The sequence below is a fragment of the Balaenoptera borealis genome (assembly GCF_965194805.1).
Source record: "Balaenoptera borealis genome assembly, chromosome: 10".
Lineage (NCBI taxonomy): Eukaryota > Metazoa > Chordata > Mammalia > Artiodactyla > Balaenopteridae > Balaenoptera > Balaenoptera borealis.
The window spans coordinates 13,823,897-13,847,506 of NC_138874.1; the positions used below are offsets into that span (position 1 = coordinate 13,823,897).

Genomic DNA, 23,610 nt, shown 5'->3' on the forward strand with positions numbered 1-23,610 from the left:
GGTGGGGAAAATTTATTTTATTTATTTATTTTTGGCTGCGCTGGGTCTTCGTTGCTGAGCGTGGGCTTTCTCTAGTTGAGGCGAGCGGGGGCTACTCTTCGTTGCGGTGCACCGGCTTCTCACTGCAGTGGCTTCTCCTGTTGTGGAGCATGGGCTCTAGGCGCGCAGGCTTCAGGAGTTGTGGCTCGCGGGCTCAGTAGTTGTGGCACCCGGGCTTAGTTGCTCTGCGGCATGTGGGATCTTCCCAGACCAGGGCTCGAACCCATGTCCCCTGCCTTGGCAGGCGGATTCTTAACCACTGCACCACCAGGGAAGTCCTCGGTGGAGAAAATTGAAAGTGGCAAAACCAGGTGAAGTCTGGTTGTCTACTGGAACCTCTTCCTTCGAGGCTGGGCCCCTGCTTAACAATGAGTTGAACCTGAGCTCAGCTGTTCTGAACCTTGGCCACGTGAGAATCACGTGGGGGAGCTTTTAGAACAATATCGAGCCTGGATCAAGACTCCCCCTTGTGGCCCCCTCGCGCCCACTCCACTCCCCGCTTCGGCCCCTAGCATCATTCAGATTTAATTAGTAAGGAGTGAGGCCTGGGCGCCTGTACGGTTCTAAAAGCTTCGCCCCCCACCCCCCACCCCAGTGATTCTAATGTGGATCTAGCTGAGATCTGGAATTCAAAATGTAGTCCCTGGAGCAGGCGTCCCCGGAAGTGTGGTGTAGAATCTCACCCCACCCAGCCTTCTGCCCCCGGCCCTGCATCTTGACACGATTCCTCCTACGATCATGCTGCAGAACGTTCCAGAAGTGCTGCTTTAAGTCAGCCCAGCACCAACACTGCCGCTCTCAGAGGGCTGCGGCCCCTCCCTGTAGCACTAAAGAATTGCCTGGCCTGCCCCAGGCGAAGCTTGCAGGGCTGGCTGTGTCTCGGGGAGCCCTCTGATGCAGAATGCTCGCGTTCCCTGGGTCTGCGGGACCCGCAGTGACTCCCAGGGCCTGTGAGTTTCTGGGCCTTTGTCTCATCACTGTGGGATGGCCTGTCAGAGTTAGAAGTGGAATGAATCAAGGCCAGCAAGGGGCCCTTCCCTTCCGGCTGGGCTGACACATTCCTCGCTCCCGCAGTGAAGTGGCAGATAGACATAAACCACTGTGGTGGTTAGTGCTGCATCTGAAATATATATAAATCAACCCAGACTTTCTCTTACTCTACATGTAGTACACTTTAAATACTGTAAATACAGCTTGGCAAGGAATCTTAAAGTTTCCCAAATCATAAAATGTTTTCGAATATACCCTTCTACAAAGGTGCCACGGGGGACTAGAAAATAAATTCAGCTGGTTTCCTTTTTTGCTACCTGGCATAAGTCATTACCTGTAAGTTCAGAGTGGGTCTGTCTGGCTACTCGGTGACCAGCAGAGAAACGTAGACGATGAGGCAGTCCAGCGTTACCTGATGAAAGCTGAAGAAATTGTGAACTACTTTGTAAGGCGACATCCATGGTAGTTAAGAAAAACACCTCTAGCTTCCTAAGCATATGTGGAGTGAACTCAGAACTGTTGCTAATTTAAGCCTTGCAATTCACAAGCGATACTGTTCCTCTTATGTCCCCAGTGGAATTCATAGTCAGTTAACCAACCTGACTCCTTGCTTTCATGTCTCTGTAACCTAGGGTGATGTCATTCATTCAGCTAGCATTATCATTTAGCATTTTTGGGGATCACATTGATACGGGTGCCGAGAACAGATGAATAACGTGAAGAGCCACTGGCCGGTGCTCCGCTTCCACAAATAGCTTAGCACGTGATGTTGAGTACTGTGATGGGGGAAGTACCATGGGCCACTGAGTGCCAGAAGAAGACTCCACAGCTCCTCGGGGATATTGGTGGAGATGACATCTGAGCTGGCTTTGGAGGCTGAATAAGTCCTTCAAGAGGCCAAGAGTGAGAAGGCAGATGTAGTGGCTTAAACAAAGTCTCCAAAAACTTTTACGTGCAGTGCCGTGTGCTTTCATAAAACACTTTCATTTCTATAATTTAAATGGGTTAAGTGATTTGCCTAAGACCATGGCTAAATAATAGCAGAGCTGGAGTTCTCAGACACAGTTTGTGCTTTACGTTTAAGGCGCAAGAGGTGCTGGGATAATGTGAAATCTAAGGAGACTGTCTGGTACAGCCCCTTCACCTTCATCACAGTGCTGTATTATTTAATCATTTGTTGTGTAGTGCTTTCTACTGGATCTTGGTCTGACGTCTACATGCACAGGCCTGATTTCTTTCAGAGCCTGTGATAATAAACATATGCCAAGTGTATGTGTGACCCAAAGACCCTACAGCAACCAACATCACTTCACTGGAGGCAAGTTGTCAGTGGAGTCTCATCTCTCTGCCCAAGGAAAACTTAGCGATTGTCAAAGCCCAAGCATGTCCAGTCCTCTTGTCTTCGTGTATTGTACTTTCAGTTCAGAGATGTATCTGAGCCCATTCTGTACGGAGGTGGTAGAACTTCGGTTGGAAGGTAACATCTGGAGGTTACACCTGAAGAACAGCTGACGCCTGCTGGGTCAGTGTCATGGGTGAAAAGGCTATGGGAGCGTGTGGGCCTCCAGACCACCTAGTGTGGGCTTTGGAGAGGGTGTCAACAGCCTGCCTGATGCCTTTGTTCTAATCAACTGTGATAAGGATGTGTGATTTTCCACCTCACTCCTCAGGCCACCAGTTAACTGAGGACAGGTCCCTGGAGACCCAGCTTCCAACCTGGTTCTCCTGACTTTCTGAAGAACTTGCACAAGCAAGCTTAGCATCTACAGAATGTTGAGCACAACCCTTGTTAAATACACGAACAAAGCAAGATTGGCAAAATAAAAGCATGAAGCGATTAGTAGGTTAGGAAGAGTTATAGCCCCAGAGAGGCAGGTCCCTGGGAGAGGGGAGGACAAGAGGATGAGAGAATTACGCACTGTCAACCTCAGGCAAAAGCGCAAAGACCCCCTCTCTCTGCGCTCCTTTCCATCTCCAAGGCAGAAGCACTAATGAAAGTCAGTGACCAGTGGGGCCCCAGGAACACAGAAGCCACTGTTACTGGGAAGGCCGATTTTGGTGGGAGGAGTACTTGCATTAGAAATAGACGTGGTTAAAGCCACAGTCACCATACGACCTGGGAGCACTTCCCAAGTCTCTCACAAGGGCAAGGTATCGGAGAAGAGAAGTTAGGACTTTGTTCTGGGACTTAGGGAAGAGAGCAGCTTACCTTTCCTTCTCTCTTTCTCCTGCCCTCAGGGTGATGAGATGCCAGGGTGGGCTCAGGGAGAAAGGGCGAAAGAGGAAACCACTTACGATGACCTCTAGGACATCATTTGTGTTAGAGACAAGAAAGCTCTGAAATACCCAAGTCCAGCACAATGATAGGAAAGCCATGGAGACTTGAGGTGGAAGGGCAGGCTGGTAATAGCGCCTATTCATCTGGTGTGTCCCTGTGCACGGACGCCTCAGGAATCTAGATGGAGGTGAGTTTGGAGAACGAGGAGGGTGCTTGCTAACCAGACTCCACCTGCAGTTGCTGTGTGTCCCCAGCCAGGCCATCGCCAGGAGTACTCCTCACTGGGCGCTGGTCCTCTCTGGCCGATCCCCATCTGCCTTCCTGGCGGAAGTACTAGGGAAGATGAGTTCAGCTCATTTCCCCTGGGGTCATACACCATGTGACTTTTCTCAACAAGCTATCAAGACACACCCTAAAGGACCATCTCATTGATCAGTAATTTATACAAGCTCAAGCACCCTGCCCGAAGCACTTCCAGTGTGCTCGGACCTCGAATTGGAAGGAGCCCAGTATAAGACGTGGAGGTTGAACTTCTGTCCCCCAGCTTTGGAAGGAAGAGTAGAAACATGCCCCCTAGGGCAGAAGACACACTCTTGTACAGACATATGCCTGGTCACACATTTATGTATTTTAAATGGACTGGTACGATTTATATACCACCTGTGTTTAAAAAACTATTTAAGGCTGCTTTATAAAAATTCACAGAACACAATAAAATGCAATTTTTATTTTTTTTAAAGTGGGTTTAAAAATCAGCACAAAGGGAATATGAGGGCAGGAAAGATAAGATGAAGCCAGGTGTAAAATCAGCACAGGAAGCACCTGCTGTGAGAAAGACAAGTAGTTCTATTTGCCCGCAGAACATAAATGAAGGAGTTTCTGACCTTGGATTCAAATGAAGGCCATAGATGGATGGAGAAGGCTCAGCTCTAGAGCAGGTGTTTGCCTGGGTGTGTCCCTGCCAAATGAGTCCAAGCAAGGTGATTTCTGGAAAATACGGGAAGGAGTTAGAATGGCATTCTTGACGTGTCGTGAGGGAATCATCAGAGCTGCACGGAGTCCACTCCCAGCCAATGCGGGGAGTCCCTCGCGGTGCCCTGAAATCTGTGTCCCTGTGACTCTGATGAAGCCACAGATAGAGGGTTAAGCTTCACAGGCGCGTCCTGCTCAAATTTGGGAGGTTGTGTGTGTTTGTGTGTGTGTTGGGTGTGGAGCTGCTATTCGCCAGATAATTTTGTGATAGCCTGAAAAATGGCCCCCAAAGATATCTGGGCCAAAGATACAGTCTCTGGAACTTGTAAATGTTACCTTATTCGGAGAAAAATGCTTTGTGGATGTAGTTAAGGATCTTGAGATGACCAGATCATCCTGAATTACCCGGGTGGGTCCTAAATGCTATCACAAATGTCCTTGTAAGAGAGAGGCAGAGGGGAAGGTTTGACTCACGGAAGCGGAGGTGATGTGAAGATGGAGGAGAGATTGGAGTGATGTGCCCAGGAGCCAGGACCTGGCAGCAGGCACCAAAACCCGCAAGAGGGAGGGAACGGATCCTCCCTTAGAGCCTCTGGAGGGAGGGTAGTCCTGTCCACACCTCGGTTTTGGCCCAGTGAAACTGACTCTGGACTTCCTTCCTCCAGAATTGCGAGAGAATACATTTGTTGTCTTAAGCCGCAAGCTTGTGGTAATGGGTACAGCAACCGCAGGAAACTGGCACAGATTTCTGGGCACCCTTGTGTTCCTCCCGCTTAGCTGTTTATCTCTGTTGCGACAGGACAGCATCATTTAACCTGTCGGCCAAATACACTGTGCCCCCCCACCCCTTTCAAAATACCCAGGATACATTTCCCAGTGGGCTCTTAGAGGCAACTTCTAGGGTTATCATGAGGGGTAAGTGAGTTAACGATTACAAAGCCCCTAAAATAGTGCCTGGTGCAAAGTAAATAGTATATATAAACTCTTGTTAAATAGGAATGAATAAATATAATCCTGTTTGGGTACTGAGGTTCTTGCTTTTGCAGCGTATTTCCTCTACTGGCTTAGCCAGAGAACAGTTTAATTTAGTCTTGGGTTACTAACTTTCCCTTCAGAATGAGTCGCCAGCTTTGTAAATAAGGTTATATCAGAAAGGTACAACACAACTCTTAAGGATCGCAGCAATTCTGAGGAAAGAATACAATAAAACGCTCATTTTCTTCTACAGCTTCTTCCTTGGAGACAGAGGACTAATATTTAATCTGGTTCTAGTCATCTGAGTTCCCTATTTATTTAAAACTCTGTTGTTCTCTATTCCTAACTGTATTTGAAGAACATTATCCTTTTTCTTAACAAGGTTAAGAATGACTGCAGTACCCCCCATTAGACTAGGGGTGGAGACTAATATAGATCCAGGGATCCACCCTTAGGCTAGGTAGTAGTGACCAAGATAGACCCAGGGATCCACCCTTAGACTAGGTAGTAGTGACCAAGATAGACTCAGGGATCCACCATTAGACTAGGTAGTAGTGACCAAGATAGACCCAGGGATCCACCATTAGACTAGGTAGTAGTGACCAAGATACACCCAGGGATCCACCATTAGACTAGGTAGTAGTGACCAAGATAGACCCAGGGATCCACCATTAGACTAGGTAGTAGTGACCAAGATAGATCCAGGGATCCACCATTAGACTAGGTAGTAGTGACCAAGATAGACCCAGGGATCCACCATTAGACTAGGTAGTAGTGACCAAGATAGACCCAGGGATCCACCATTAGACTAGGTAGTAGTGACCAAGATAGACTCAGGGATCCACCATTAGACTAGGTAGTAGTGACCAAGATAGACCCAGGGATCCACCATTAGACTAGGTAGTAGTGACCAAGATAGACTCAGGGATCCACCATTAGACTAAGTAGTGGAGACCAAGATAGACCTGGGGATCCACCATTAGACTAGGTAGTAGTGACCAAGATAGACCCAGAGAGCTCCCATTAAACTAGGTAGTGGAGACCAAGATAGACCCAGGGATCCACCCTTAGACTAAGTAGTAGTGACCAAGATAGACCCAGGGATCTACCATTAGACTAGGAGTGGAGACTAATATAGACCCAGGGATCCCATTAGACTAGGAGTGGAGACCAGGTTTTAGGCCCAGTTCTATCACTATATGCTTATGTGACCATGAGCATATCCCTGAACCATTCTAAGCTTCAGTTTCTTCATATAAGACTGATTTTAAACATATCTTCAGCTTTTCTGTTTGCCTTGTTTTGTTGTAAATACCTAAAAATACGCTTTCTTTGGCTCTCATGTACACCATGATGTTTTCTTCCCGATTTAGTTCGAAGGCTTCAAACACTCTGACAGAAAATCTTCCAACAGAAGACCACTTGTCCGTTTTCTTTGTGCCTTATTCATCTATACTGTGCTCTCATAAACTGAGTATTTTTTCTCCTGGTTCTTGGCTGTGTTGAAAACTCAAGAGTCAGCGGTGGGCTGTCTAGCCACTGTGACGGTAACTGATCCGTGATTTTAAGGTAGCTTTTCAAGGTTGGCTTGGGTGCATATGCTTTTTCAATAAAAGTGTGGATATCTAAAAGTAATTTTTCTTCAAGAGAATTTTCATATAAATGCCTTCTTTGTTGTCGTCAGACCACGTTTCAGTGACTGGGGGAGAGGGACGGCTTGGAAGACATAGACGTCATTCTAAGGCACCAAGCATCACCACTACCTCATCTTCCCAGCATAATTGAAAATTCTGCCATCTCAGGAATCACGGGGCAAAATTTTAACAACTGTAAAACCTAGGTGGCGGATAGGTGTGTTTTCACTGTACAGTTCTTTCAACGTTTTTGTATCTTTGAAATGTTTCGTAAAACATGTTGAAAAAGTAGGGCCACTGATAGCACAGAGATAAGATGAACTCCTGTGCTGGGCAGTGGGGCGCGGCCTGGGCGGCGGGAGAACTGGCCACCTCACAGTGACTTGGAAGGCAGCCTCTCTCCCTCGTTCCTGGAGTCTTGCCCTTCCTTTTCTCACCCCAGCGAGTGATGTGATGGATAGGCTGAGTGGAGTCAAGGTCAGGGCTGATCTGATGGGTTTCCCTCGCAGCCCTTACCACACATCCTGCAGCGCGTAGCTACCTACCGCTCACGGACACCTCGCCGACACCCCGGCAAGGGATTTCTAACACTTGCTTCGTTTTGAAAGATTAACGAATACCTTTATGGTGATCAAGACAGCCTGGGACTGTATTGAGTACGAATTTATAAATGGGTGATGTGTGTCTCTTTATTTATCGGAGTCAAAGATTTGAAAAGATATGACCAGTGTATTTTTTTTTTTTTGGCATTTTGTTTTCCTAATATTTGTTTTCGAATTGATTTTTTTCCTTTGGTTGTATGCCTTTGAACCATGTTTTCTCCCCCCCTCCTTAACATTTACAGGCTCCATCTGGTGGTCAACGGTCCTCTCCAGCCTACGGCTATTCTGTGATGTTATCCCAGTGGGTTTTGTCCTGTTTTTCTTACTTTGGAGTTTTCTTTTTAACTATCTGTGTTGGTTTCATCATCCTCGGGATAAATTACAGCTCACGAGGCCCTTCATAATCCGACCTTTACGTGTCTTCCTAGTGTCCTTTGTAAAACGCCCACTGCCCACATCCCACCCAGTTGGACTGTTCGCTTTCGGCCCCTGCCTGTGCACGTTAGCACTCTGCTGTCTAGGAATGTACGTGCACCGGTATCCTCTCTACCAGGGGTATTGGAAAGTGCGTGTCCTTTCCCCCTCCCCTAGGAAGACCTTCTCGACTTCTGAGACTGGAACAGGTGTTCCCACCCTGCCTTTCCCGAGTACCCTATACTCACCCCTTTATAACACTTATGACACTGTACTGCAATCACCTACTCCTGTTTCTAAATCCATCACTACTCAGTAAATGTCAAGAGGGCCGTGTCTTTTTTACCACTGTATCCATAGTGTCTGACCCAAATAGAGTAGGTGCTCAGTAAATATCTGTTGAATGAATAAGTAAATAATGAATGAAAGAACAAACGAATGAAGCAGGGAGAGAGAAGAGAGGTGATATTTATTTATTTAATAACAGCTCTATTGAGATATAATTCACTTCTGTTAAGTGGACAATTCAGTTGTTTTTAGTTATTTATTTTTGGATCAGCTGATTTTAAAGAGGAACTTAGTTACAGGGGAAGATACTGAGTTAAATATTCACAAAAGCTCAGTTTATTGTGACTGCCTTGAGAGAAAAGCGTTTCTCTTGTAAGAACACAAAATATTATTTTAACAACATTTAAATTAAAAAGATATAAATATGTCAAAGGAATGAACAAAGATCTTTTCTTACGTGTGACTCATGAATTCATCTTCCTTCAATTCAGATGCGTACCTGAACCATCTATAATGGACACATCTTCACTTGTTGCCTGCATTAGTTCTTTGTGTTTGTGTGAGTGTCTGTGTGTGTGTCCGTACGTGGTTTAGTTGTTTCCTACATGTAGGGGTGGGGTGGTAGGGTTAGGAGTCCCCGACGCCATAACCCTTGCTTTCTTTTTCAGGAAGTGTATCCAAATCTTTGCTTCATTTTACACAACAGTAACGAGAAGCTTGGTTTGTATTTTACGCCTTCTATTTTACAGACGCAGCTGGTCATGCCCCAGAGAGTAAAAAGAAGGAAACTGTGGATGATAAAGGAAGTATTCAGAGTGGCACATTCTGCTGAAAATCAAATCAACAGATACTTACTAGGGCAGGCCCTGTACTATGGGGGACACAGTTACCACAGACATGGCCTCTCCCGGCACCCAAGCAGACTGGGGGAGACAAGCATAAAACATGAGACAACGTAAAGGACGTTAAAGACAGGTGACCTGCTCCTAACCAGAAGCTGTCATGGGTAGCCTGACAAGTGAAGCGCTAGCAGAAGGAGGGGACAGGTGTTCAGCACTGGGAGGGTCTCAGGAGCTCCGGCAGCATGACTGTGCCGAGCTGGGCACCGGGAGGTCTACGGAGGGAGTGAGCACAACAGACTGGAATGGGGGGGAAGGTCTTCGTTCCACGGAGAAGCAAAGGTGACTGACCTGGTTAGGCGGAGGAGAGGCCCCTCCGGGTCCTGGGGAGGGCGTGACATCTTTGGGGATGAGGAGGGTGTAGTAGAGAACGTGGGCAGGAGCACGCCCGCAGAGGAGAAGTTAGCACTAGAGCGCAGAGAACACTAAAAGGTGTTTCTCAGGAGGAGACCAGAAGCTCCTGTCCACAACAGGAAAGGATGAAAAATTCAGAGACACACCAGGAGTCGTGCTCTGTGAAGATGGGTTGAAGGTGGGCGAGGCTGTTATAAACTTTGAAGCAGGAGACCAGGAGGCTTGGGCTGGGGTCTGAGTGACAAGATGAGAAGCCATCAGGAAGGTTCTGATTCCATGGGGACGGGCGGGCGGGGTACTGAGTTCGATTTCAGAGGTAATGGCCACACCGTCCTGGCAGTATCTCGGAGGCAGTGGAAGGGCATGAGTGACCTGGCAGAGGCGGAGGGCTAGAGGTATCAGATCTGGAAAGATCTGGAAGCCAGCTGCACTAAGAGATGGGTCAAGGCGTGTGGAAGCTGAGCGTCTGCACGGCAGGAGAGAGAAGCGGGGGGCTGAGGACGGAAGCCGGGCACAGACAGGGAAGTCGGTGACAGAAAGGGCCCGGGCGGCCTGTGTCAGAAGCCAGCCGCTTCCAGAGCAGAGCCGGGGCGGGAAGGAGCCTGACAGAGCTGGCGGCTGGCTGCCTTCTGATCTCAGGAGACTAGGGAGGAAGTATGTTTTGCAAAGAGGAAAGGCAGTGGAGAGAGGGGCTCAGGGCAGCTGCTCGCAAGTGAAGAGCTGCACGCGTCTGTTGGCAGAGGGGAAAGAGCCAGCATAGACGAGAGAGGATGATGAGGCAGCAATGTGTGAGGGTGTGGAGAGGAAGAGGGTGAGCTGAGCGGGCAGGGAGGGAGGCCGAGGTACCAGGAGAGGCGGAGAAGGTCTGCGGGAAGAGGACGCGCGCGCCGACAGCTGCCTCGGCTTAAGCCGCCTGCCCCCTCCTGCCCTGTGCTTCCCTCGCCAGCTGCCCTGCCTTCAAGTCGCCCCGTCCTGCCTCAAGGCAGACTGCAGCTGTGGTCCCGACCCCTGAGGGTGACCAGAGGCAGGAGGACACCTGCAGGGTGGAAAACGCCCGGCGGGGGGCGGGCGGGGGGTGGAAAGCTGAGCTTAACTCCGAGGTGGGATGGAGGGAAGGAGGAAAGAAGGCAGACGCCCAAACAAGTTCTGGAACAGAGACGGACACTCAAGGAGTTGGTAAGTCTCAATTCTCAGCAAAGTGACAGCAGACACGGAAGTGAGGAGCGCGGGAAGACTTCAGAACAACTGCTCTAAGGCCGGTGTGTGTGTGTGTGTGTGTGTGTGTGTGTGTGTGTGTGTGTGTGTGTGTGGTGTGTGTGGTGTGTGTGTGGTGTGCGTGTGGTGTGTGTGTGTGTGGTGTGTGTGTGGGGGGTGTGTGTGGGGTGTGTGTGTGTGTGTGTGTGTGGGGTGTGTGTGGGGGTGTGTGTGTGTGTGTGTGTGTGGGGTGTGTGTGGGGGTGTGTGTGTGTGTGGTGTGTGCGTGTGTGGTGTGTGTGTGGGGGTGTGTTGTGTGGTGTGTGTGTGGTTGTGTGTGTGTGTGGTGTGTGTGTGTGTGTGTGGCGTGTGTGTGTGTGTTGGGTCCCTAGAGGTGCCCTCGAGACAGGAGCAGCCACCCGGCCGTGCTCTGTGCAGACACAGGGACCGCCTGCCAGGCTTCACAGAGGAAACGGGTGGTGAACTCACCCCAAGAGCTCTAACGGGGGCGCTGACAGAAGGGCAGGAAGCTGGCTCGTTTCCAGGGACTAACAGAGGATAAGGCAACAGCTGCCTCTAGGTTCCAGGCACAGTTAAAAGAGAGGCAAGGGAGGTGAGAAGTAGAGGAAAGTGAGAGGTTTAGGGAAGAGAGGTACAAAAGGCAGCAAAGGCAGGGGTGATGGGAGGGAGGGAGTGGAACGGTTGGAAAGGGCAGGAGACCGCTGTTGGCGGGACAGATTTCAGAGTCCGAGGTCTTAGTAGGACTGCATTGGAGGGAAGGTGTTACAGAACTGTGAGAGCAGGGCCCCAGAAGCAACAAAAACATAGCTATTGATGTCACTGTGGATGACAAAAGAACTAGAGTGCAGGACCCTGAAGACCCCGAGGGAGATGGAGGTGACCTCGAGGCACCCGGGTGCCGGGGGGCGGGTGATGTATTCTGCGACGACATCTGTCTAATTTGAGGAAGACACCTGTCTGCGTGCATGAACACTGAGAGATGCTCTGTACCTCTTCAAAAGTCTTGAGATTTATAGATGGCACAGTCACTTCCAAGAGCCCGTGCCATCCTCTGGAAGAAGTAGACCATGGCGCTCTCCACCAGTAAGCCACTCAAGATGGCCAAAAAGGAGAGCTTGCGGTTGACGTTTAGGGTCACTGAAAAAGAGAAAGCAATTGATAAGTTCTTAAGAGTTTAATTAAATGATACCAGCATGTAAATTATGTGGTAGTGTGAATGGAGTTGTTTTGTAAAGCTGTTTTTAGAAAGTCTCTATTTGTTCTTATTAATCTAGGCTGTTACTTTTCCATCTGCAAACCTTCTGAGAGAACCAAAGCATCTGCTTATAACAAAAACACTGAGCTTCTCCTGCTCACATCAAGACACGGATTCCCGTGAATATTAAACAGGAAAATGAAAGATTCTAAGGTTATAAAGAGAGTAACAGAAAAAAATTGATACTCTTGGTTTTATAGTTTACAAGATGATAAACGTTATAAGAGGTATCAGATAATAGGTTCATTTAAAATAGCACTTCTCACAATGTGTGGGAAAAAGGAAGACACACGGGGCTGCTTACCCTTTCCTTGATATACTAAGAACTGTCCTGAGCTGGGAGGCAGGCTGGCACCCTACCCTGGCTTGACAACTGCTGGCCATGTAACCTTGGACAAGTCACCACGAGTCATAAAGTGGAGATAACAATGGCTGCCCTACAGACCCCATGGGATAGATATAATGCATAAAGAAGGCATCTTGAAAACTAAAGAGTACCATGTGGTTGAACTGAACAAACACCGAACACGTGCTATATGTAAGGCACTACAGAAATGTTAGGCATTGTGATTATTCTACGAAAAATTCCAGCGTTTAACAGGTTATATAAAAACTACTCTATAGAAACAAGACTTTAAGCCTTCAGATGGGTTGAAAGCTGAGGAAACAATAAGCCATAAACATACCTCGAATTGCCTGAAAATTTGACGTAAGGACAAATACTTTAATGAGTCTGAGGCACAGGGGTGTGTAGTCATGTTCCCAAATGACAGCCGGGATCAGCAAGAGTTTTCCGTAGCTAGATAATAACAACGCTTTCAGCAGCAAAGCGAAGTTGAGGGCTTTTTTCGCTGTTATGGGTCGTTCTACCCACAGGAAAGTAAAAATGCCAGTAAAATAGGCAGTTTGTTCTAAGGAGGGAATGAAGGATAAAGATATGAATGTCCCAATCCAACCCAGAGCCCCCTAAAAACAAATAAACCACAATTTCCAAAATACAGCCTATCAGCTGACCACAAAAGAAATGCTTTATCAAGATCATATTTTCTTTTTTGTCCCCTTTTCTTCTTCTTCTTCCTTTTTTTTTTTTTTTTTTTAAATAAACCCGTGTCTCTTGTGTGAAATCCTGCTGGTATGATTTCAGAAACATATTTCAATAATTCTTTCATGAAATACTTCATCATCCTCTGAAGAAAAGGTAACTCCATGAGAAGTGTAATCGTCAACATTCTGAAGTTCCTTTTAGGAAGTAAGGTTCTGTTGAAACAGCTTTAGTCCTAGAGATCTTCACAGAAAGAACAGACAGCAGAATGGACGCTTTTAAATCTGAAAGATGGGACCCATCCTAGGAAGGACATATGAAGATGTTTTTCGTTGTTCATTCTTCTACTATTTTATTGAGTGCCTATTAGCCATAAGATTTTGAATACTCTGTTACCTAAATTTAAAACTTCCCTTACTCATTTTAACAAACGTTTTGAGTGTAATTCCATATCCTTCCAGAAAGCATTCAGAGACAGAGTCCAGAGTAGAAGAAGCAAAATAGTTCCCCTGGTGTCCCACAGTCAGAATACAGCACAATCTGTTCTGTTCCCATCAACTAGGAATTTAACATTTCTTTTAACTGCATTATTCTTTTCATTAAGATTGTTAGTGCTCTGATTACCCAGCTGCATACATTTTGAATGGTCTGTCCCTAATTCTATCCTCTCTTATAAGCTGTTATTTAGGTTTCTGCAGGATCAGGTTTTTCTGGAACACATGTATCACATTACAGGAGAAACAACTGTATTCTTTCTAAAATGTTTTATAACTGAATCTAGCCAAAATAAAGAGGTTCCAAATATAGATGATTAGGATCGATAAACATAATTTAGGATGGTTAGCCCACATGAAATTTGATATATTCTTCAGGAGACACACTATCTCAAAATGACTGAAGGGCTTGTCAACTGCAAGGATCTGTTCAAACAGGCAGATCATATAGCCTGGGTTTTGGACCAATAATAATAATAATAATAATAATAATAATAATAATAAAGAACTCCCTAACAACAAGAACCATCTAACGATGGTGGGTTGTCTCCTGTCACTGGGGATACTCAAACCCTCTTGCAGGAATCTAGAGAGAAGGGTTTCTTGCACTGGACGGAAGGGCTGACTAGGTCACCCTCCATAGCTTGCTAGCTTAGAACTTGGGAGACTTAGGGAACTGCACCTGCCCTTGGGCTCTGCACAGTCTTTCACAAGGCAGGTGTTGGAGAGCCCCTAGTACTTAAGGCGTTCGTGATCAGGCGGGTTCAGTAGGAGCGGCAGTGGAGAAAACGGGAGACAGGGCACCAGGAGACCTTCCCCTGGCTCTGCGCTGACAGTAACCTGCGGGGGGACTTAGGGTAAACCATCTGCCCTTCCTGTTCCTGTGCTTCCACAACTGCGGATAGGGAAGGAGCCCCAATCGACCCACCGAAGAGGATGGTTGTGAAAACTGAGTTGATAATACCGTAAAAACAGTGTTTAAGTTGTAAAATACTGTATTTGTGTAAAATATTCTTTATAAGTTGTTTTAGGGATTTGAAACCTAACTAGGGGTTAGATTAAGACACATAAAAAAGTTAAGTAACAGTAGAAAAAAAATTTCTGATCAAGTGTCAAAATAGCCACTATAGAGTCGGTGCTACAGAAATTCCAAACTATTTGAAAACAAGCCTGGTTTGTGTTTTAGAAATTATGGACATAAAGCAGTTTATCTATAGCAATTCTAAGAGGCTTTGCTTTAAAGCTTAAAATTATATTAGGTTCTGGTTCTTGGTTTAGGTGATGTGTTCAAGGATGTTTTTAATATTATTACGTACATTTGGGAATTCTCAGCATATAGATGAATTTTAAAACCCCTGGGACTGGATGAATTTTTAAAACCACTGGGCCGAGGGAGTAAGGGCAGATTGAGAAGAAAAAGGGACAAAAGAGGACACACAGCCCAGAAATATGACATTGGAGTGGGCTGGAGAGAATATTACTAAAATAATATTTCAGTATAATAGAAGATTTTAGAAGCAGAAAAGCATGTAAACCAGTAAGTAATAAAATAGTCACAGAAATTAATTCAACCCAATTCTGACCTAAGTCACAAATGCAAATTCTGAAGCAAAGCCATTTCAGAACTTAAAGAATTTGGGGGAGTAGCCCTTTCCCTGCATGCAGTCAGGTAAATAACAAGTTTCCCCCATTAAATACATTGCATTAGTACAATGCAGTTAGTATAATACATTGAATAATGCCTGGCAATTATCAATCTGTTTTAATAAAGATGAGATTCAGGCAATCTTCAGATTGGATAATCAGAACTTATATTGAAGAATTTTACTAAAAATACTGTGTCTCAAAATACTTTATGAAACACTCTGATCTGATAAGCATAATTATTTCCATGCCATATGTGTGGTAACAAAAAGTAAGAAAGCAGGTGATTTATACAAACTCACCTAGCAGATTAGTGGTACAGCTGAAAATTTAGTCTCAAGTCTTCTGACTAGCTCCTCTTTACCAATGATTAAGACCACATACCTTAATTTTAAAATCAAAATGTTAGGTCAACTAAGAATAGAAAGCATGGCTTCTTCCTACCTAGAGAAGCAACTGCAAACATTCTATAGAAATCCCACTCTTTAGCATATCTGATAAAGTCGTCAGGATCAACGCTCCGGCTCGAATCTTGAAGCTGCCACCATCTCAGGTACGCTTCACAAAGCAAACAAAACACGCAGAGTTTTCCGTGCATCTGGTAGTCAAAAAGACATTGCCATTCAATCAGGTAAAGAAACAACTGTACTTAACACCAATAGGCACAGACAGAGCTAACTTCTATGGTTTTTGAAGAATGTCCCACCTGGTAGCTTGTCAAACTCTGAACTGCCCAATTAAATGCCAATTGTATTCAGTCTGTAACCAGTAGTTCTTAATCAGCAATGTTCAGCAGAAGCATCACATGGGGAGAGTTTTCGAAACACAAATGTCTACGCCCCAGTCCTCATTCAGAATCTGTGGAAGTAAATCCTAGGTATGCATATTTTGAAACAGTTCCAGGCAGAGGGTGAATTTTTTTTTTTTAACATCTTTATTGGAGTATAATTGCTTTACAATGGTGTGTTAGTTTCTGCTTTATAACAAAGTGAATCAGCTATACATACACATATATCCCCATATCTCCTCCCTCTTGCGTCTCCCTCCCACCCTCCCTATCCCACCACTCTAGGTGGTCACAAAGCACCAAGCTGATCTCCCTGTGCTATGCGGCTGCTTCCCCCTAGCTATCTATTTTACATTTGGTAGTGTATATATGTCCATGCCACTCTCTCAGTTCGTCCCAGCTTACCCTTCCCCCTCCCCGTGTCCTCAAGTCCATTCTCTATGTCTGCGTCTTTATTCCTGTCCTGCCCCTAGGTTCTTCAGAACCTTTTTTTTTTTTTAGATTCCATATATGTGTTAGCATACGGTATTTATCTCTTTCTGACTTACTTCACTCTGTATGACAGACTCTAGGTCCATCCACCTCACTACAAATAACTCAATTTTGTTTCTTTTTACGGCTGAGTAATATTCCATTGTATATATGGGCCACATCTTCTTTATCCATTCATCTGTCGATGGGCATTTAGGTTGCTTCCATGACCTGGCTATTGTAAATAGTGCTGCAATGAACATTGGGGTGCATGTGTCTTTTTGAATTATGGTTTTCTCAGGGTATATGCCCAGTAGTGGGATTGCTGGGTCGTATGGTAGTTCTATTTTTAGTTTATTGAGGAACCTCCATACTGTTCTCCATAGTGGCTGTATCAATTTACATTCCCACCAACAGTGCAAGAGGGTTCCCTTTTCTCCACACCCAGAGGGTGAATTCTAATGTGCACCCCTGGTTAAGAATCACTGCTTTAAATAGTAGTTCACCCTTCATTATATTTTCAACATTCGTCTGATACATGGAATCCAGCAAGAATTTATGGGACTCGGGAGAGATGGAAGCAGCAATAAGAGGATAGATTTAACCTGAAGATTTCATGATTCCTCCGAAGAAACGATTAGTCTGAACATGAATTTCTTAAAAAGTGCCCCTAGGTTGGATGAGTATAAATGAAAATGGTGAAAGCAATTAAAAGCTGGAAGTTTTCAAGAGGCTGAAATTTTGGCAAAAACAGAAAATACTAGGCAACAAGAAGTGGCTTTGTTCTATATATTTCTCCCATGGGTTGACGTTTATCATTCATTTATCATTTATTTATCTCCCATGGGTTGACATTTATCATTTATTTATCTCCCATGGGTTGACATTTATCGATATAAAGTGGGGAAGAGAAAGTGTGTGTGCAAACTCCATGTGGTCCAGGGACAAGCGCGGGTGGGAGGTCCTGAGGCTCCTCCAGCTGGCGCACTGGTGCTCCTGGCTGCACTCTGGAACTGCCCAGGGAGTTTTAGAAATACTCTTTCCTGGATGCCATCCCCAAAGATTCGGATATAACTGGTTCTGGGTGAGGCCTCGGCTTGGAAGAATGAACTGCCGTCCCCTCCGTCTCCCCCCAGGTGATTCTCATGTGTAGCAAGGTTTGAGACTCAGTTATATTACTAATATAAACACTGCCTGGGTTGTTTAACTTGGGGGAGGAGGCACAGGGAAAATAAATTGCACTGTTACTGTCCCCGTCAGCCCAAAATTAGGGGTGCCAGATCTGGCAAAGAAAAATACAGGAGGGCTTCCCTGGTGGCGCAGTGGTTGAGAATCCGCCTGCCAATGCAGGGGACACGGGTTCGAGCCCTGGTCTGGGAAGATCCCACATGCCACGGAGCAACTAAGCCCGTGTGCCACAACTACTGAGCCTGCGCGTCTGGAGCCTGTGCTCCGCAACAGGAGAGGCCGCGATAGCAAGAGGCCCGCGCACCGCGATGAAGAGTGGCCCCCGCTTGCCACAACTGGAGAAAGCCCTCGCACAGAAACGAAGACCCAACACAGCCATAAATAAAATAAATTAAAAAAAAATTAAAAAAAAAAAAAAAAATTATGAGAAAAAAAAAAAAAAAAAAAAGAAAAATACAGGACACCCAGTTAAATACGCGTTTTAGGTAAACAACAAATACTTTGTTTGTGTATGTATGTTCCGTGCAATACTTAGGACATATGCTAACAAATTATTTATTGTTTATCTGACTTCCAAGTTTAATTGGGTGTCCTGTATTTTATTTGTCAACCCTAGCCAAACTATTAAAAGAGTTCACAAGTCAGGACATTAAATGTATATTCCAAAAAAAAAAAAAAAAAAAAAAAATCCAACTTCATATATTAGGACTTCTCTGATTTTTCACCTCATGTGTTCCCTGAACAGCAGAGTATAACACGTAATAAGTGATGTTTTTAAATCTTTTTCTTTCAATGTTTGCTTACTTCTTTTAGGTATAATTCTCTCCCTACCAGGTTATATTTCATTTTATTCTGTTCAAAATTATTGATGTCTGTTTCAAAAGGTAACCTACTAAAAGGCAATCCAGATTATGGTTTGTCAACTTCCTGCTAGTGACCATATTCTTAAATATACACTAAACACTGTACACTTTTTTAAAAAAAGCAGTGCCTGCTGTTTCTAGAAATTTCCAGACATTGTTGAGATAAAAGACCCACTCTTGTTAGAATTTCTTTGTTTAAATAATATTCTTTAATTCTGTTCAAAATTGTTGAGATTATTACTTAAAAATGCAAAATCATCGAGTAAAATTAGAAAAGAAAAAAATTATAACAACTTACATTTATTTTGGTATTGAAAAGAATATGCCTGTAGGCCTGGGCTCTGCATAAAATAGCATTAATCAAGATGATAACAGGATCGTACTCGATATATTTGTCTACAGGTTTCTGGCAGGATTTCTGAAATAATGCAAGATAATATTAGAATAAACATATTCATACATTCTGAAATCTTAAAGGATTTCAAAACAGCAGAGTCTATTTTGGATTTGTATGGCAATAAGGCTATATCGGCATTTATTTAAATAAACTTCCATTCAGATACAAAATGTTCATCTGCATAAGACCTGGTTTCAGAAATGACTAAATATAATCTTCTAGGCTAAAAATATTAATCTTTTGATCTCATATTTAAGAAGACCCAAAAGATATTTGATTTAAAGACTGATTTTAGGCAGGAAAGTATCTCAGAACACACAACTTGCAATTTGTAGGAATTATTATAAAATAAGTAAGTTTATAATGTACTTTCATTGCCTGTTGGCTAGGTGGCCCCAACTTTGTGGTTCTTGAAACATGATTTGGAGAAAAGGGTTCAGAAAAGTAACCCTGCACCCAGAGCTTCTGAGAGCTCCAGGCAGGTAGGAATCCTCGGGTGGCACATACCAAGAGAAGCCTGTCTTTCTCTCCATGGAGAACATGGCAAGAAAATGGTCCTTCTCTGCCATAGTAGACACTGGAGAACGCTGGCTGTATGTAAGGAACGGGGTTGTGCTGCCTGGCTCTGAGTTGCCCAAATCAAGGCTCCCTGGCCTCTCAGCCATTCCTATTAAAGGGCTTTTTTTTTTTTTTTTTTTTGGACACACGTGATTACAATGTTATGAAATCCCAATACCATCAGAACATATAAAACGCAGGTATAGGAGAACAAGCTCATTAGAAATGACATTTGAAAGAGTATTAGCTACAAAGTTGCATCAAGGCTCCTATTCACTGCATAAACTAATGGCTACAATTCAAACACAAAACATTTTGAAACTTTGAGGGGATAAAATAGAAATAGAAGAAGTGATGGATATGCAAACATACTAGGATGGCCTTTTAATTATATCAAAGTGCTAGAAGAAAAATGGAGTGCATTGAAGAATATGAACCCTGCACTCCCAATGTCATGAAGAGTTAGATTCATTTCCAATTTAAAGTTTCTCCACTTCACTCATGTCATTACAAGAAGTGTGTATGTTTGTCTAGTCATCAGGTGAACCAATGAAGGGAGATGTGCTATTACTCCAAATTTAAACCCACCTAATAGATCTGAGGTTTAAGAGGTTAGGCTTTTTAGCTGAGCAAAGAGTAAGCCAGTATCTAAACAGAAGCCACAGAATCAGGAATTCTATATACATGACAGAGCTGTTTTCTAGAACCTCTCCCTGTGCTACTCATGTGGAGAACACTTCCTCTCTTTATACAAATGAGAATGGAAGACCAGAGATGCTACTTCACTTTAAAATGAAACTGCAGACTGGTCAGGGATCCTCTCTCTGTCCTTTAAAAGTTCCCTAAAACCCATCTTCTGACAGCATCACAAGTCTAAGACGGGATTTGGACATTTTTTAGAAGGAGGTCGGCAGAAACCAGCAGCAGGAGACACAGCAGCGTAGTTACTCCTTTTGCAATCATTTGTCTGACATGGGTGTTTGGAGTGCCTATTACACTCGTAACAGCTCTCTTTCCTTAGCCATGTCTATGGACCAGGCACTTCCACAGTGCTAGATACTTTCCTTGAGACATAAGCTCTACCCTCAAGGACCTTACAGTTTAGAAGGGGAAGTCAAATAAACATGCTACTGTAAGTGCTACAATGGAATGAGCACAGGGTGACATGAACCCAAACAGAAGAGGCAGCTGCTGGTATCATGGGACATGCTATGTGCTATGCCCATCTTCCCTTCCCAACATGCTGAGTATTTGAGAAACATTGAGAATTCATTAAAGTCTGCTGGTTCCCTCCCTATCAGTTTAGGCCAAATTTTTTCCTTGTTCTGCTTCTGTTATTTGCTTTTTCCTCGAGTGCTTCCTTCACCTTGAATGTAATGAGTCAAACCACACACACACACACAAAACAAACAAATGTGGTAAAACATCCGATTGGGAGACAGCTAAATGTAGTAGAAATGTTTTCTTATTCTGGCAAAATTGTTCTATTCCACATCATTTATTACTTAATAGACAAGTCTCCTGAAAGAGAAAGTTGTCCTCTAAGAAATCCCTACAGCATAGGGACCATGCACACCCTGGGAACTCAAATACTGCTTCCATTTAACATTTTAACATGGATATGGCTTAGTTCCATTTTAACATGGATATGGCTTAGTTTCTGCTGCTATGTTCTCTAATTCTATAATGAATCACATCTCTTTCAGAATATAAATTGGCCATTTTTTTTTCATGAATATTCTTGCTGCTTCTTCCTTCCCATCATCTCCAGGACTATCCCCTTCCCCACTCATTCTCAGATTTTAGCTCCACAATAAGCAAACACATATCTGAGAAGTGGAACCTGTGAGGGCAGTGCTGTCTTATTCATCTTTGCACCCAGCACCCAGGGGTGAAAGCTGCATCTTGTTGTCCGAAACAGAACTAAAACTTGAGACAATCTCAAAGGAGTTTCGTTTTGTTTGGTTACCATAATGGATTTAGCAAATATCCGAGCACTTAAAATAGGCCAGGCCCCTCAGGATATTAAAAGTACAATATCTTTAACATAACTATAATAAATTGTGAAGCGCTGAAGCAGAGAGAGTGACTAAAAGCAAGGGACATGCTTCCATCAGAAGAAAATTAGAGAAACACAGATAGGCAAGCTGGGAGGAATGGCAGGAAAAAGCAAGAAGAGCAAAGGGAAGGGAGATTAGAATGAAAAATACTGGTAGGAGATCAGGCTGAGTACACTGCTGACTCCAAATACAGCAGAGATCAAAGTACCTATAAGTTACCAGCTGTAACCACTTAGAAACTTTGTATATTTTTTCACAGCAAATAGCCTGATGACTAAAAACTTTTTACTTTTCATCCCAGGACTTGGACAGTCTTTACAAAGCTAATTATTTTATGGTTTAATTTTCAGAGTCTGGCATCACATGAATGATTTTTCTGAGTAATGCAATCATGCATATCATTAAGCATTAGCATGATATAAACAAGGATACTACCTACTCTGTTTCATTAGGGAATGACTGTGTACAATAATCCATAATGTACAGTACCACCATTCAATATTCCAAATATTACTCTAAAATCTGTCTCCTGGGTGAGAAAGTGCGATGTCGGGGGGAAAAAAGTGGGGGAGAGTATAGCTGTTGACCTAAATAGCTATCCAATAATTATTTTCTCTTTACATAAGTAAAGGTATAGAGAAGCCAGCGTCTGATGATTTGAACAGGGATTTTGTTGTTGTTAGCCTAATGCCAATAATTTTTTAAAATACAGATTATATTACAAATCACTGCTAACTAAAATGCATAGGCATTTACTAGCTTTTCTTTGGACAAACTGTATTCACAGTTATGTGGCTGTCGTCTCTTAGATGGGCCATTTAATTGGACTAGTCCAAAGCCATTAAGTTTAGACCACACATAACTTACTCTCATACCGGGATGGCCTAGGATATGATCATCTAAAAAACCTAGAAATGGTTCATTCATTCAACAAATATTTATTTAATACCTACTATGTGTCAGACACTGTCCTGGGTGGTCCAACTACATTAATGAATAAAATATACACAATCTCTCTCCTTGTGTCGCTTACATTCCAGTGGGAGGAGACAGGCAATAAATAATAAAGTCAATTATATACAATATTAGAAGATGATAGCTACTATGGAGAAAGATAAGCAGGGAAGGGTGATAAGGTATACCAGCCTTGAAGGGGGGGGGGAAATCATCATTTTTAATAGGGTGGTCAGAGTAGGCCTCTCTATAAGATATTAGAGAAAAGTCCTTGAAGGAGGTGAGGGAATGAGCCACACAGATACCTGAGAGAAGACTGTTCCAGGCAGAGAATTTTTACTTCTTCATTTTTGGTTTTTATATCACCAACGTCTAGCATCGTGCTTTGTACATAATACTGTACATTCAAAAACCACAATGGATGAAGCTTGAAAAAGTATTCTAGGAGAGTTTACTATAGGTTATTAAGTGTAAAGATGGTAACATCTGTCTATCAAAGGGAGAATAAGAATGAAATAGCTTTGGCGTGAGCCCAAATGTCACCCTAATCCGATCTTTAAATTTCTACGCACAACACCTGCATCCATCTCCGTCCGAGGATTCGTTCGCCCGGGTCAGCAAACGTGACCGGTATGAGAAAAGCGCTGTAGGGTATGACTTCTCTACCACTATAGGTATTCATGCAAAGGTTCGACTGAGCAGGAACGAGAATGTCAAGCATCGAACTTAAGTCTGTATTAGAGGACCCTGAAACTCGTTGGTTTTTTATTTTTATCACCCTAAAAATCTGGTAAAGGTACCATGGTCTCTCACGGTTCCCAAACCTCGCTGCGCCATTTTTTCCCCAAGGACATCCCACACCTGACAACTCACACAGATGGTTATCTTCAGCACACCGTGGCTGTAGTCTCGATACAACTCCTTGGCCTCTTGGTTGCATTCGATGCACCTGTACTGGCAGGAGGCCGAGGCAGCAGCAGTAGTAGGAGTCACTGCCACCCCATCCGTCTTCCCCTTTCCAGCTGTCACCCCTTCGGTGTTCCCCTTGCCGGGCCGAAACCCACTCCTCCGCCCATCAGTGCCCATTTCCACGCAACTGCGGGCCAGAACTTCCGATTCAGTGGCGGGGAAGACGTCAGACGCCAGACCGGAAGCCTTGCGCCGCGCGGTGCTTACCGGGACTCGCAGTCCCAGCACCGAAAAGGGGATCGCAGGCTGGCTGAACTAGGACTACAACT

General features: G+C 44.3%; 1 protein-coding gene across 1 annotated transcript; it reads right to left on the bottom strand.

Annotated features, from left to right (window-relative positions):
• Window positions 1-8,354: 8,354 nt before the first annotated feature.
• On the bottom strand, window positions 8,355-23,468 carry ARV1 (ARV1 homolog, fatty acid homeostasis modulator). Its single transcript, XM_082407769.1, has 5 exons — window positions 23,246-23,468; window positions 18,702-18,821; window positions 15,539-15,692; window positions 12,601-12,825; window positions 8,355-11,796 (listed from the first exon to the last, which is right to left on the bottom strand). Exons 1-5 carry the CDS (start codon window positions 23,456-23,458, stop codon window positions 11,654-11,656), a joined length of 855 nt encoding a protein of 284 aa, XP_082263895.1. The 5' UTR covers window positions 23,459-23,468; the 3' UTR covers window positions 8,355-11,653.
• Window positions 23,469-23,610: the final 142 nt, after the last annotated feature.

What these genes read in the sequence shown, in the direction of transcription:
- ARV1 (XM_082407769.1), bottom strand. Translation starts at nt 23,458, where the DNA reads ATGGGCACTGATGGGCGGAGGAGTGGGTTTCGGCCCGGCAAGGGGAAC. An exon ending in TTTTCAATACCAAAATAAAT is followed by an intron (nt 15,693 to 18,701) that starts GTAAGTTGTTAT and finishes TTTGACTACCAG; the next exon opens with ATGCACGGAAAACTCTGCGT. An exon ending in AAATTTTCAGGCAATTCGAG is followed by an intron (nt 11,797 to 12,600) that starts GTATGTTTATGG and finishes TCTCTTTTTCAG; the next exon opens with TGACCCTAAACGTCAACCGC.